The sequence below is a fragment of the Mesoplodon bidens genome (genome assembly GCF_964165515.1).
Source record: "Mesoplodon bidens genome assembly, chromosome: 19".
In the NCBI taxonomy this organism is placed as follows: domain Eukaryota; kingdom Metazoa; phylum Chordata; class Mammalia; order Artiodactyla; family Ziphiidae; genus Mesoplodon; species Mesoplodon bidens.
This window is the reverse complement of record NC_138179.1, coordinates 14,494,743-14,510,063: the sequence shown is the minus strand read 5'-3', so window position 1 is coordinate 14,510,063 and position 15,321 is coordinate 14,494,743. Positions and strand designations below refer to the sequence as shown.

The following is a 15,321-nucleotide window of genomic DNA, read 5'->3' as shown; positions in this document are numbered from 1 at the left end:
GACTGTGAGCCCCAGGGAGCTGGGACTTTATTATATACAATGTTGCCCACTTAGCACCCAGCACCCAGCACAGCGCTTGGCACAGTCAGTGAGCGCTTGATGGATGAACTAACCAATCCCTGACCCAGGAAAGCTCCTGTCCATGCAGTGAATGAGCTTAGCCAGAACACGGAGGCCTGGGGGTGCAGGTTCAGGGATTTCTGTCTTGGATGGAGGCTATGGGGAATGATGAGCAGGTCCCCAGAGCCTGGCTGGGTATGATCGTGGTGCCCCCTGGTGGCCTCAGCCAGCAAACTGCGTCAACCCAATGCCAGCCAACTACTCCCTGGTGCTAAAGCTTTGGCATTCTCTGTCTGGCAGGCGGTGAGGGGATGGACTGGGTGATCACCGAGTACAGTCCCTGCTCACCAGAGAAGCCCGCCTTCTCTCTGGCTTTGAGAACCCGACTAGGGAGAAGTCCCTATGGCTTGTGTTTCCTCCCCCCTCTCTTACGGCTCTAACCTGTTTCTCCAGCTGCTGCAAAGGCTCTGCCCACCAGGAGGCTCCTAAGTGGGGGGTCAGGGCTCCCCTGTGTGGGAGAGAAGCAGGGCCCCTCTTTCCCTGTCACAGGGTCTCCCTTAGGTGGGTTGGGGAGGGGGTGGGGCCTGTCACCTCACTGCCCTTGGCCAGGGCAAAGCCACCGCCCAGAAGGAGCACGATATTCCAAGGCATCTTCTCTTGAACTACTTTCCAGTTGAGGAGGGCAGGAGGGGCCTTCAGCTTCCCTGGTTTTCCTACTCCCCAAGCGGAAGAGGATGGGTCACCTAGAGCCAACAGGCTTTCCTTCCCTTCCCTTCCCCCCTCTGTATGGGTGGGTCCCTATCAGAGCTTAATGCATGTAAGAGAGGGACCCTCAGTTCTGCAACATCACGACTTTGTCCCTGAGTCCCTGTGCCCTTGGCAAATCACCCCAGCTTCTCGGGGCTGGGTCTACCCCTGCCGAGTGTGGTCGAAGGGACGTCGCATGCCAGAAGGCGGGGTCTGCCCAGAGGCCCTTCCCTGCCCCAGACCAGGTGCTTACCTGGTTCCTGAGTCAGCCCTGGGATCTTGGAGGGCACGATGAACAAAATTACAGCGATTAAGATGGCTACTGTCCCATCGGATGGCATGCTGCGGGCGGGGCAGGGAGGGCAGGCTTAGCGGCTTAGGGCTGCTCAGGGTCACAGGATGGAGGGGCGCTGGAGAGGAGCCTCTCCCACAGATGTGCCAACCCCTCCTGGCAAGCTCCCCCCACCTCAACCCGGCGTTACCTCCTGTTCTGCGTTGGGGGCCCTGCTCCCTTCCCTCCTCCTGGAAGTATTCCTCCTCCCCGCAGTGCTCACCTTTTCCCATCCTCATCGAAAAAAGCCAGGTTACCCCAGCCGGTGAAAAAGCCTGGCTCCCGAGTGAACCAGAGCACCACCAATAAGACAAAGAGGATGGTGACAGCCTTTTCTGCAAAGGTCATGGGGCCCAGCAGCTTGTGCTCTCTCCGGATGACTTCGAAGGCTGCTCGCTCTTGTTCCCTCATCTGGTCCCCCAAGCCACAGTTCTTCCGGAAGCTGCAGGTAGGGGTGGGGACAGCTCGTAAGGGCGCCACGCCAGGCAGGGGAGCAAGGGGCTGTGAGTGCCTGTGGTCTTGTTGTTGTTGTTTTGGCCGTGCCACACGGCTTGTGGGATCTTAGTTCCCAGGCCAGGGAGTGAACCAAGGGCCACAGCAGCGAAAGTGCTGAGTCCCAACCACTGGACTGCCAGGGAACTCCCATGAGTTGTAAAGGTTCCCAAGGTTCTGGAAGCAGAGCGGAATACTCTGGGATGTCGTGCCTCTTATTTAGCAGAGGGGAGGCTGAGGATGGGGGATTGGGCTTCCCTGTGCTTGTCCCTGCTCCATGTGCCCCATTGACCCCTCTGTCCTTCCAGGAATTCTCTTGTGCTGAGCCCTCCCTCGCCCAGAGTGAGGAGGCCCTAGAGGCCTAGACCCCAGGCCTCCTTCTGGCCCTGACTCATCACTCCCCGCCTCCAATAGCCTTTCAGGAAATCCTCCCTTCCCTCTCTTACTGCTTCTGGGCATCCTCTGCCAGCCTGGGCCCCACCCACACTGTCCTCTGAGGCACAGGAGTCTGCAGCCCACTTCCATGTGCTTAACTCACTTTGACTTTTAACTTTTCACTTGGGCAAATCTCAACTCCCCTGCTGGACTTGTGAGTTCCTCAAGGGAAAAACCATGCTTCACACATCTTTGAGTCCTTTATGTTGCTTAGCACTGTGCTGGTCTCTTTGACTAACACTTTGCTTTGTACCATCTCCAACCTCAATCCAGCCTCCTTGCCCCTGCTCAAGCAATTTTACAGCAACAATGCTTAAAAACTCTCAATGGCTCCCCACTGCCTGGGCAGGATGGACAAATAACAACTTATACCACAATAACAGTCATACCACCACTCTTAGCCTGTACTATAGCAGACATCACTAATCAATCCCAGACTTGATTCCAACTGAGCTCCAGCAGGGTCTCACATGATTTTCAACTCAGAGCCCTAGTGACTACTAGTAATCAAGGGCTGGAAGTAGGAATAGAACCTCTTTACTACTCTTGGCCTCAGGAACAAGGTCCATACTCTTGATGTGGCACATGAGATTCCCCATAATCTTCCCCTAACTACTTCTCCAGCTTCATATGCTGACACTCTTTTTTCCTCTTTGTGTTTCAGCCACACAGAACTAGAGTTCCCCCAAACCCAGCATGCTCTTTCTTGCCTCCTTGCCTCTGTACCTTTGTACAAGCTCTTCCTGCTCCTGGAATGACTTTACCTCGTTCTCTACCTGGCTGACTTCTAACTCTACAAGATTCAGTTCAGGCATCATCTCTGCCAGGGAACTTCTAGAATCTTCACTATCCTGGGCTGTGCTCCCACAGCACCTGGGCTTCCCTCTGTCACTGCTCCCACCTAACCCATTAGATGGTGAGCTCCAAGGACAGGGACTGTCTAATGCTTCTAGTGTTCTCAGTGCCTAGCAGAGGGCCAGGCACACAGTAGGAGCACAACAAGGACTTTTGTAACCGACCATGCTCACAGCGTGTGCTTCTTAAGCACCTGCCAAAGGACTGGGGATTGTTATGGAATGGGACCTGGCCTGGGCATCAGGAGATCTGGTTTTCAATCCCAGCACTGACACATCTAGTTGTGTACCATGTCTTGAACCTCAGTTTGCTCATCTGATAGATGGGCTAATACTCTCCAAACAGTAATTCCCTCAAACTGGGGGGGCCAAGTGCACAGAAGGGCCTTGGGAGGGAGAGGCCTTCTCACCGGGATGGTGATTATGCCCTTTTCTGCAGGGCTACCTGGGTACCCAACTGGAAGCTCCTAGAGGGTAAGGGCAGGCACCTGGGCAGCTCTTACCCACGCCACCACTTACTTGAAGCCTAAGAAGAGGAACTGCAGCCACACCCAGGAAAGCAGCAGCAAGATGACCATGGTGGGGAAGGCGAAGCCAAACCAGGAGGCGAAGTTCACCACGTTGCCATTTTGGGGGAAGAGCCTGAAGAGGGATTCAGGCTGCTGTGTGACATTGCCCGGTGACCAGCCTGCTCCATTTGCCCCCCAGTCAGAATACAGACCCCCTCCCACTCAGTCACTCACGAGTTGACCTGGCCTTGCAGCACCAGGTTTGTTGTGGTGCCAGTCAGGGTGGCGATGCCCCCGATGCTGGCCGAGTAGCACACACACAGGCTCATGCCCCGGGTGAAGCGGAGCTGCTCCTCGTTCTGCTGTGCCCTGGGGTCCGAAGGAACAGGTGGGGCAGGGCCATCCTGCTTGTTGTCTGGGAACAAGGGAGAGCTCAGGTTGGGGATGGGCGCAGGGTCAGTTCTGGGGAGCATGGTGGGGGCTCCAGGGCCTCTGGGGCACCTTGTCACTGAGCAGCCTAGATCCAGGCTGGGGGGAGGGCAGAGGCTGCTTCCAGGTCTGCAAGGGCCAGCACTCCCTGGAGTCTCAGGCCGGAGTGATCCCCCCAGACACCACCTGACCCAACCCCTCTTTTGAGAGAGGGAAACTGAGGCACAGAGAAGGGAAGAAGACTGTCCAAACCACACAGGAAGAGTGGAGCCTGGACCCCTGACAGCCCACCCAGGCTTCCGCTCTCAGCTTGCCAGGGTGACCTAGCATCTTGGTTTGCCCAGGACTGAGGGAATTCCTGGCCCGTGGGACTTTTCATTTCAAAACCAGGAAAATCCCAGGCAAACCAGGACACGTTGGTCACTGAACTTCTTGCTTCCCTCTTCTCTCCCTAAACATGCCAGGATGACTACTCCTATCATGGGCATCGCCTCAGACCCTCCTCAAGAACCGAGGGTTTGGGGCAGGGCCTGGCGTCACCTTTCTCATCAAGCTTGGTCTCTTCCTTCTGGGGACTTGGTTCCTGGAGTTCAAAGGCGGGGTTGTTCCTGCCCTCCTCAACATCCTTGCCCATGGGCGTCTTGTGCAGCTGATCCAGAACGGCATGGGCGATGGGCACCATCATGGCAGTGGTGGCTGTGTTGCTGATCCACATGGACAAGAAGGCCGTAACCACCATGAAGCCCAGGATCAGCCTAGCGATGGACAGACAGACACAGTGGTGTTCCAGCATCCCTTCAAGGACTGGATGCCCAGAACACTGCCACCCCAGGTCCTCCGGACTTGGTTTGTGGGAACTCACAAGGAGGGCCGCACCCCGATGATGAGGAGCACGCGGAGGGCAATGCGTTTGTGCAGATTCCAGTGCTCCACGGCGAGGGCCACTAGCATCCCCCCGATGAATAGGATGTTGGTGTCCTTAAGGTACTCAGTGCTGACCTGGCAGGTGGGGACAGTTGAGAAGGAGGAAGGGGTCACCCCGTGCCTCTGGGCTTACAGGGTGCCGACACTGATATTCCCGCAAACGGAGGTTGGTCCCCTGGGCTCTTGGACCCAAATGGAAATGGTCTTTGGATCATCTGCCATTTAATATTAACCAGTTTCCTCTCTTCCTGCCAAACTCATTCTTTCTCCCCTCAGGAATGACCGAGACATCATCTAACCTGAATCCACTCCTGGTGCAAAGCCATTGTCTGGGAGATAAAGCATTTAATGCTCTTTCTAGAAACTAACGCAGCAGTTCTCAGTGTGGCCCCTGGGCCAGCATCATCAACAACCTGGAACTTGCTAGAAATGAAATGCTTAGACCCTGCTCCAGATCTCCTGAGTCAGAAACTCTGGGGTAGAGCCAGCAATGTGTTTAAATAGTTCTGCAGGTGATCCTGATGCATGGTCAAGTTTCAGAGCCACTGACCTAGAAGGATACAAACTCTTTAGCTGGCTCTCAAGGCCCCCTTTTCCTTCCCTCATCTAGGCCTAATTGCTCCCACTTTGAATTAACTCTTGACACCAACCATGCACCTGGCATTTCTAGAATGCCTTCCCCCCGGTCTTCTAGTTGACCCCTCCCTCAGTGCTCCCCAACCTGCCAAGCAGAGGCAGGGGCCCCTCTTCCACGTGCCCTGTGTGTGATGAGGCTTCCTCCATCATCAGCATCCTAGGGCAGACCCCCCTCCATCCCTGGGAGCACGTCCTCCTGTGGGTGGGGAGGCTTACCACGGAGGCACCCATTATGCCCATCATGGGGAACATGACGGTGGGGAGGAAGGCGGTGATAGCCAGGGGCAGAGCCTCGGTGCACCAGAGGAGCGCCATGAGGATGATGGTGTAGCCACAGTAGGCTTCCTGCAGGCGGGAGGGGAACAGCAAAGCTGTTGGTGAGGGCAGGCCTGTGTCCCAGAGTCACGTCACCTCCTGTCCCCAGAGAAAACAGGCCGTTTGTAACAGTGTGGGGAGAGCCTGTGAAACTCACAGTCCTTGATTCCTGAGCCCAAGGTCCCATTTAAAAATGAAAATAGGGGCTTCCCTGGTGGCGCAGTGGTTGAGAGTCCGCCTGCCGATGCAGGGGACACGGGTTCGTGCCCCGGTCCGGGAAGATCCCACATGCCGCAGAGCGGCTGGGCCCGTGAGCCATGGCTGCTGAGCCTGTGCGTCTGGAGCCTGTGCTCCGCAATGGGAGCGGCCACAACAGTGAGAGGCCCGCATACCGCAAAAAAAAAAAAAAAAGAAATAGAAAACAAAGCAAAGCACTCACCACCTTGTCTTTAACCTTGGGGAGCCTAGACATTATAATCCAGCCACTGGATTACAATCCAGTCCCCCTGGGGACTGCAGGGGGCTCAGGTGAGGATCCTTACATGAGATGGGGGCTCATCTAGATGAAACTGGGGCTTGGGAAATGTGGGTCCCTGCCTGGCACCCTGGCCTTCCCTGCTTTATCAAGAACCTGTAAGAATATATTTATTTGTGTGACGATTTAAGTAGCATTTGTTCCTTCTGCTAGGAGGTGAGTTCCATGAAGACAGAGTCAATTTTGTATCTGGATCCTTGGAGCTCAGGACCCAGGAGGCTTCAGCGCAAATCTTTTCTGAATGAATAAACCACTGAAAAGTTTTAGGAATAGTGGGGTCTCCTTCCTAGTAATCCTGGCATGACCACTGTTTCACGTAACTCCCCTATCCCCGCATTGTGCGGGGAATTGTGAAGTAAACCCTGAGTCATAGTCTTGTGAGTCTTGGGGTACCAGAGACCTCCCTTTCCCTCATGAGGCTCCCAAAGCTAGAAAGGCCTGACCTCAGGCCTGGGAGGGGACCTGGAGCAGGAATGAAGTCAGACAACCCCAGATGTCAGGGGCCCACCCTCCTTGACAGAGCCTCTCCGCAGGCCTGGGGAGGGAGGACAGGGGAATCATTAGCCAGAAGGAAGCCTCCAGGGAAGGGGGTGCCTGGCATCCAACCCTCCTCGGGACACCTGCCCACTCTTTGTTTGCCAAAGGAAGAGGCTGCCTGCTGGGACTATGGGCTGGGGGCTCCTCCTCTCTTACCTGTCTCAACTGCCCTGCCCCTCTTGCTTTCTCCACCTGCTATAGGCTGGGCTCACCCCTTATACCTCATGCCTTCAGTACCCTGAAGCTTGAAGGAAGGTCTTGGGGAGAGGAAGCTGCTGTTTACTGAGGAACTCTTAGGAGCTGGGTGTTTTCATGTTTGTAGTTACAGCCATGGATGAGTGTGGTGGTCTTATGTTATAGATGACCTCCAGAAGGTATGTGGCTTGCTCAAGGTCACAGAACTAGGGAGTGGCAGAGCCAGGTTGGAACCCAGGCAAGGTGTGCAGGATTGCATAATTCTAAGAGCACCCCCCGAGTAGTCTACCTCAGTGGCATCCTGGGGGGGGCGGTGGTGTGGCACCCAGCCTGCCCAGCCAAGTCTGTCTGATGCCAGGCTCACTTTCTTTCCATGAAACTTCCACCACCTTTCTCACCCTGGACATGGACTCATTGGCACAAGGGGTGGGGCCACCTTGATCCTTGAGCAGAGAGCCACCCCTCCTCCTCCCCCAGCAGGCAGTAGATTCTGCTGAAGCTGCTGTTTCTTCAACCATTTTCTCACCTGCAGTGTGCACAGCCTGTTACCCATCTTCCCGTGGGGCTAAGGGCAAGCCAGCCCTCTGGACCCTGGTGTGCCCCCCATGCCCTCACCCCCCAGAATTCTCTGGCCAGAGACAAGGAGGGGGGGCTGGGCCAGATGCCTTTGCTGATTCAAGAAGAAAGCTCTGCTAATAATGACAGCAGAAGCATTGTTAAGGACTACTCCATGCCAGGCATGGTACTCCATGCACTTCAGGTGGTTTTTAATCACGTTTAGTTGCTCTGTGAGGTAATGACTCTTGTTCCGATTTCATGGATGAAGAAACGAAGGTGCAAATAAATTAAGTAAATGTCTCAAAGTCACACAAATCAGTGAAGAATCCAGGCCATCTGGTTCTTGAGCCCCAGCTTTTTTGCCTTCTACACTGAGCTTGCTCCCTTGCTACTGGAGGGTGTCCCCCAGCCTCAGGTGCGCTGTGACCAGCAGGGTGTACGGGGGTGAGTTAGGGCTGTGGATCCAAATGGAACTGTCTGCGCTGGGGCCTGCCACTTCCTGTTGCCCGGCTCTGGGCAAGTTCCTTCACTTCCGGGTCCCCATCTCCATCCTCCCAAGAGAGCTGTGAGCACCAGTGTGTTGAATCTATGGCTCTTCTACTCGTTTACAACTTCCTTGTGTCCCTCTCCGTGTCTGTCCGTCTGTCTCTGGATCAAAACCCAAAACCACTTTCAAAGTTCCATTCAGAAGCTTGCTCTGGCCCTGGTGGCTCTGGCCCCATGTCCCCATCCCACCCTCCTGGGTAGTCGGTCCAACTGTAGAGTTAGTTGGTCTGTAACTCGCTGACCTGCTCTTCCTGGTTCATGGGGCTCTTAAATGGGGCGTGGAATGCCAAGGATTCGTGAAGTTGGATGGGAAAACAATTTCATCTTTTAGCTAACATCTAACTAAGGTTATGAACAGAGGCAACAAAACCACAGAGCTGTTGTTTTGTGGGGGAGGTGGGGCGGGGGAGGGGGGTGCCTTGCCGTGCAGCTTGCGGGATCTTAGTTCCCCGAGCAGGAATCGAACCCGGGCCCACAGCAGTGAAAGCGCGCCGAGTCCTAATCACTGGACCACCAGGGAATTCCCAAAACCATAGAGCTGTTAACGGTGCTGTGGGCGATTTTGTCACAGATATTTGATTGTGGCTGTCAACTGTTAGGTACCTGCACAGATTAGTGGTTGCAATGGACTCAAAATATATCTCAAAATATTGTTTACATCCATCACTCTTTTGAAATTTATGGTAGTTATTATACCAACACTAGATCTTATTTAATGCTTTAATAAGGAAGCATCTGTATTTCTGAATTGCAATTAATTTTTTCATATTTTTATAACTGTATTTCAAAATGGTTGGTTTCCTTTGTCATCCTATACATTTTTGTTTGTTTGTTTTGTTTTTTTGCAGTACGTGGGCCTCTCACCGTTGTGGAATCTCCCGTTGCGGACTCTCCCGTTGCGGAACACAGGCTCCGGACGCGCAGGCTCAGCGGCCATGGCCTCATGGGCCCAGCCGCTCCGCGGCACGTGGGATCTTCCCGGACCGGGGCACGAACCCGTGTCCCCTGCATCGGCAGGCGGACTCTCAGCCACTGCGCCACCAGGGAAGCCCTTTTTTTTTTTTTCATCCTATACATTTTATTTCGTGCATTTCAAAGCTATATTCTGAGAAGGGCCCACAGTCTTCACCAGACAGCCAGTGGCATTCATGGCTCAGAAACGGGAACAGAACCTGGGGGATCCTTTCTCCTTGGCCCCACAATGTTTCTGATTCCACGATCTGTATCCCCAGTGTTAGAAGTGGGAAGTCGGGAATCAGACCTGGGCTCCAGGGCCACCTTATACTCTCTGCTTTGTTGCCCAGCTCAACGCATCTTGGGCTGGCCAAGCTCAGCTGGTGGCCTATGGCCTAGGACCCAACTGGCTTACTCCCCAGTCATGCTACATTGCACTACTCCATATGCCATTGGCAGAGGGCACAGCCTGCACCCTGTCTGAGGCAGCCCCTCCTGGAGCTCAGATACCAGGAGGGAAGAATTTTCTCTTGGCGGCTAATGCTCTTCTTTCTACCTCTGTCAGTACGTCCTCCTTCTGCAGTCCAGCAGGCTAGTTGTTCCCCAGCTGTTCCTTGGCTGTAGAATGTACTCCTTTCTCAGCCTGGCCTCTGGAGAACAGGGGTCAACTTTCTTTCACCTCCCTGTCTCCAGCCCCTCCCTCTTTTGCTGGTGCTGGCCTGGGTCTATAAATCCTTCCTTCCTACTTGGGCCCCTGGCCCTGCTGTGCCAGGAAACTACCGTGGTCAGACCCTCATTCCTCTCTCCCCCCAGGCTGTCCCTGCTATTGAGGGGCAGGCACTGGGCCTCCTGCCTGCTCATCAGGCTTTCACTGGACAAATAACCTCTCTGCTCCAGGTCTCCAGTCCTGCTGGTTCAACACCTCCAATGCTCCCCTTTACTTCCCACCAGCTCTGGGCCAATAGCCTGGTCCAAGCCCCTGCATCTGTTACCAAGATTTCTGCAAGGGCTTCCTTATTCACCTCCTAGCTTCCTCTTTTGCCCCTGAAATCTCTTCTTCTTGCTGTAGCGAGAGTGATCTTGAGGCAAAAACCTGTTTAATCCACACCCTGCCCCCCAACACACACACACACACACACACACACACACACACACACACACACCTCAAAGCAGCTCAAGTCCCTGCAGGCTTTCCCACTGCTCTTAGGAAAATTTGGGGGCTGGTCTGTGCCTCTCCTCCTTGTTCTCTCTGGTCCAGCCACAGTGGCCCTCTTCCAGTTTCTCAAATGCTCCATCTTCCCTGTAGCCACAGGGCATTTGTACCTAATCTCCTCTCTTCTCTTCCCTCCCCACTTTGCTCACCTGATGTCTACTCATTCTTGAGATCTTAACTCAAATACTCCTTTTTCAGGGAAGCCTCCGTGGGTTTCAGGGGTATATTCCCCATTTTTCACAGCCTATGCCCCTGTACCTCTTCTGCATAGCACTCATCACGGTCTGTAGTTAAACATTTGCTTTCACAAATTTCTCATGATAAATATCAACCTTTGTCGCCAGACCATACTCTCCAGGGAGCAGGGTCTGGGTCTGTTTCTGCTCACACTAGCAGGGTGCCTGGCACCTCTACGGAGCTGTCACTGGATAAATGAGTGAATGAATGTCAGACACCAGGGTACAGACATGAATCAGACCTGACCCCAGCCTTCGGGGAGTCTGAGTGTCCTGTGTGGGCTGGTCTGTAGTCATGGCGGGCTGCCTGGCAAAGCCAACAGTGAAGAGAAGAGATAAAGCCTCAGATGGCTTCCAAACCCCAAGGCTGGCAACTTGCTTCTTTTGTGATAGGAAACAAAGGTCAGAGGTCAGAAAACCTGAGTGCCCAGGCCCATCTTTATTGCCGCATGTCCTTGGGCAAGCTATTTAACCTCTCTCAGCTTTGGTTTTTTTTTTTTTTTTTTTTTTGATAAGAAATATTGAGCATTTCTAACTATACACACATTACTGTCTTTTATGCAGGGTCCTTTTCTACAAATGGGAATAAGAGAAACACCCTCCTTGCTGGGTTATTATGAGGATGAGGGGTGTGACTGCGAAGGTCTAAGCTGTAAAGGAGTGTAGATGGCAGTGAGCAGATCGCTGGGTTCGCCTTGGCACAAAAACCTGCTCCCGGGCTTCTGGGGAACCAGGGTGGATGAATGACCTACAAATGAAGATGGTGGTGCCAGGGAATCCAGGGTAGACTCTGGACACTGGGTGTGGGCAGGGTGGGGACCTGTGGGCATCACGGCCTTTACCTGCTACAGGCACAGAGCAGCCTGTGGCCATTGGGCAGCAGCAAAAATGCCCACAGTCTCAAAGGTGTCACATCTTATTCGTCCTGGTGATTGAAGGTTAGCCCTGGGGTGGGCTACGCCCACTGCCCCTCTGTACCTGGCAAGTAGGGATGCTGCTGGGAAGTGAGGCGAGGCCCTGGATGGCAGCCAGCATCATTGCAAAGGAGAGACCAGAGAATGGAGTCCCAGAGAAGGGGCCCCTTCTCTGAGCCTCCCTCCATCTAGGCTGAGGAAGGCTTCCAGAGAGGGCACACTGAGCGGGTACTGAGGGGTGAATAGGAGTTCTGTGGGTGGGCAAAAGGTGTTAGCATGAGGGAGTAAGCACAGAGGGAACGGAATGAGGCATAAAAGATCAAGATACATTCTTGTGGGGGAAGGGATGTAATGCTCGCCTGCATGCCCTGAGAGGAATCTAGGACTTTATCTGGAAGACAAAGGTGAAAACGGGAGGAGGCCCTTGAAGGATTGTAAACCGAGAGGGTGACACAGGTTGGTGTTTCTGTTAAAAGATTACGCTCATCTTCCCTGGTGGCTCAGTGGTTGAGAGTCCACCTGCCGGTGCAGGGGACATGGGTTCGTGCCCCGGTCCGGGAAGATCCCACATTGCCACAGAGCAGCTAGGCCCGTGAGCCATGGCTGCTGAGCCTGTGCGTCCGGAGCCTGTGCTCCGCAACCAGAGAGGCCACAACAGTGAGAGGCCCGCGTACCGTGAAGGTTATGCTGATGCCGTCATATGTGTTTTTATAAAATGTGTCCACAGGTGTTTGTATACTCAAAGGAAAATCTCTGATTCGGGGATTCTTACCCTTTTTTGGTACCAGGATTCCCTTGGCAGCCTGATGAAGCCTTCCAACTCCTTCTTAGAATAATGTTTTTAAATGCATTAAATAAAATGCACAGGATTACAAAGGACACCAATTATATCAAAATACAGTTATTAAAATATGAAAAAATGGGTAAGATAGTGATATAATGTGACTTTCTTAACTACTAAGCTCTTCACTGGCTAATGGCTACTGTAATTTCAAAGTCATGGTTAACATAATATGTCAAGGGACTGGCAACAGCTCTCATACGATTTGAAAATATCTCTGATTCCTACTGGTGGCAAAGTCAAAAATATCGTTTTTTACTGTCGTGGTTTGTTGTCTACATTCATCACAGAAGGAAATGTTTCACTCTTTCGTGCTGTAGGACTTTGTGCAATGTGCATGTATCACCTAATTAAATAAATAAATCACCTGAAGATAGGGGGCTTACACCTGCGGTAGTGTGGCAGGTGGATTGGCAGACACAGAAGCTGGGAGGTGACAGGTGGCCATGCTGGGATGTCCAGGGGCTCAGAGAAGTCATGGAAGTTGAGATGGAGAGAGAGGACGGACTCCAGAGATGTTAGGAGACGGAAGGCAGAGGGTTTGAGTGATGGCTGCTGGGTCGGGTGGGAGTAGGAAAACTCCAGGTGCCCTTCCTGAGTGTCTAGGTGCGTAGTGACCCCAAGGAGAGGAGCCATGTGACAGGACTTGGGGAAGGAGGTGCAGAGTGGGCTGGGTGTGTGTGTGTGTGTGTGTGTGTGTGTGTGTGTGATATTCATTCCAGGAATAATAGGCCCATCCAAATGCCGAATACCTTTGAGAGACTACACATAAAAGGCGACAATGGCCAGTCCATATGCAAATATATGTCCTACAATCTCTGCGGCAACCAGCCCTGTAACCAAACTACCACCTCCATAGCAACTGACCCCAAATGGGCAGGATTTGCTCAATGACCGCCAGCCTCCTTAATTTTCGATCCCCACTCGTTTGCTACCTCAACTTCCAACTCAGGACTAATCAGTGAAAGCCAAATGTGCTCTCCTAACAATCAGAGAGGATACCCCACTTCTAGTTAGCCCCCCTCCAGCTTCCCCCTGCCAACAACCTCCAGTCAGGGCACTCCTGAAGGCTTCCCTCTTTCCATTCTAAAGCGTCCCCACCCCCTGCCTTTGAGGCTCTCCTGAAAGCAAGGATGGAGGCTGATTCCCTTCCTAGCCTTGCCTGATCTCATTTGAGTGATCTTTGTTTAATCCCGCACCTTAACATGAATGCATTTGTTGCATCATCTTCTGCTTTAAGAGGCCAAAGGGAAAAACAATGGGTCTGAGTGTCAGAGAAAACAAAAGTGCGGGGGAGAGTCCTGACATCACAGTTTGGGCCAGGGCCAGGGCCAGGCCCGCCTGTGTCCCCTACAGAGCAAACCAGCAGGCGGGAGTTGAAGATGAGAGAAGCGTTCCGCACTCCTCCGTGCATCTGAGCCCTACAACTGCCCTGGGCCCTGCTGCTGGATTCCGTTCAGGAAACCGTACTGCTAAAGAGTCTCCTTTGCTTTCCCATTCTTGACCTTCACCTAGCAGGTGCTGGAAGTGTGGACATGATTTGGTAATCTGGGGGTGAAGTTCGAGTTGGGGAACCTTCTCTCTCTTCTCCAGGGATCTCTCTGGCTTTGGAGGCTGGCCCCTACTCCCAGGACCTTCAGAGGCCAGAAAACCAGACCTCACGCAGTCCAGTGCTGATCGAGGCCACACTTAAGGACCACACCTCACTGCCCTGGGGGTGTTGACCAGACACACCCCGCCTTCCTGTTTCATTGGTGGGAACACCAAGGTCCTCATGAACAGAAGAAATAGTCTATGGAAATAAGTCAGGCATCTACACAATGCCCAAAACTCTGTGTTGTGTTTTCCAGGGGCCCGGAATTCATACAAGGGGCAGAGGTTCAGGGAAGCATTGTTTATCAGGGGAGACAGAGGCGGGCCCCAGAAGCGAGGTCCAAATTCCTTGCACAGTTTTCATACCCACAATCCTGGTCTGTCTTTGGGGTTCAGGAATAGCTTGCAGTAAGGGTATTTTAGTCACACAGATTTTAAAGTGCATGTGCACACACACACCTACTGTTCTTATATCCTAGGAATGCAGGGATTCAGAGTAAGAAGTCCTACCCTCTGTTCTTACTGTAAATACAGTCTGGATTTCAGCTAAGCTCTGTTCTGGCAAACATGGCACCACGGGCAGATAGTTTTCACAGATGATTCTGTTGGGTCCAGGGAGGTATTTGCATTTTCGACTCTAACTTACTAGCTCTTTGACCTCTGAGTAAGTATTTATCCCTCGTGACCCTCAGCATAAAATCCTCACTCCTTCCCCGGACGTTATAGGGCTGACATTGGCTGGCCCCTCCCTACCTCTCTAAACTTAACCTCAGTCATCTTCTGCTCACTCAGGTCCACAGGCCGTGCCGGTCTCATTTATCCCTCCACCTTGCCAAGCTCACCCCTGGTCTTGGGTTTTGCACTACGTGTTCTGCCTGGACGGCTCTTGGCCCAGAGCTGTGCTTGGCTGGCTCTTACATGCCAGTCAGGTCCTAGGGGAAATATCAGCACCCCAGGAGGCCTTCTCTGATCACCGCATCTACAGCAGCCAGGCCATAGTCACAGCCTGCTGTATGGTTTTCACTGCATGGACAGTATATGCTTTTTGTGTGTCCCTCCCCGCCCCCGCCCCCCCAGGATCACAAGTTCCCCTGAATCCTACCTCCCACCCCCTGCACCTAAACAGTACCTGTCACACGATACTTGTTCCCTAATAAATGAATGAACGGATGAGTGAATGAATAGATGTTAAGGTTTCTGGCACACCGATGGTGCTTCTTGGGTACTGGTTGCAGGGTTGGGGAACACTGAGAAGACCTCGGGCCTCACTGGTCCCCGATCACTGGGACCCCCCAGTGGGTGATGGGCATTTCTAGGATTCTGTTGCTAACGCCTCAAACGCTCCTTACGATTTCCAATCCCCACGCCTTTGCTCCTGCCGTTTCCTTCACCTGGCCTGCCCTCTACTGATGCCTCTGCCTGTTGAAATCTCGCTCAGCCTTCAAGGCCCAACTCAGATTCTCCCTT

General features: G+C 53.2%; 1 protein-coding gene across 3 annotated transcripts in view; it reads right to left on the bottom strand.

Annotated features, from left to right (window-relative positions):
* SLC13A2 (solute carrier family 13 member 2) overlaps positions 1–15,321 on the bottom strand; it is a 43,571-nt gene that overhangs the window by 10,617 nt on the left and 17,633 nt on the right. For all 3 annotated transcript variants that reach the window (XR_014013884.1, XM_081217936.1, XM_081217935.1), the window contains 8 exons: positions 5,634–5,762; positions 4,720–4,856; positions 4,398–4,612; positions 3,663–3,843; positions 3,439–3,561; positions 1,362–1,580; positions 1,061–1,149; positions 652–773 (listed from right to left, as the gene is read on the bottom strand). Coding sequence is in view for 2 of the 3 variants with exons in the window: in XM_081217935.1 (XP_081074061.1) it covers positions 652–773; positions 1,061–1,149; positions 1,362–1,580; positions 3,439–3,561; positions 3,663–3,843; positions 4,398–4,612; positions 4,720–4,856; positions 5,634–5,762 (1,215 nt within the window). In the remaining variant the exon portion in view is untranslated. The remainder of the gene's footprint in view (positions 1–651; positions 774–1,060; positions 1,150–1,361; positions 1,581–3,438; positions 3,562–3,662; positions 3,844–4,397; positions 4,613–4,719; positions 4,857–5,633; positions 5,763–15,321) is intronic.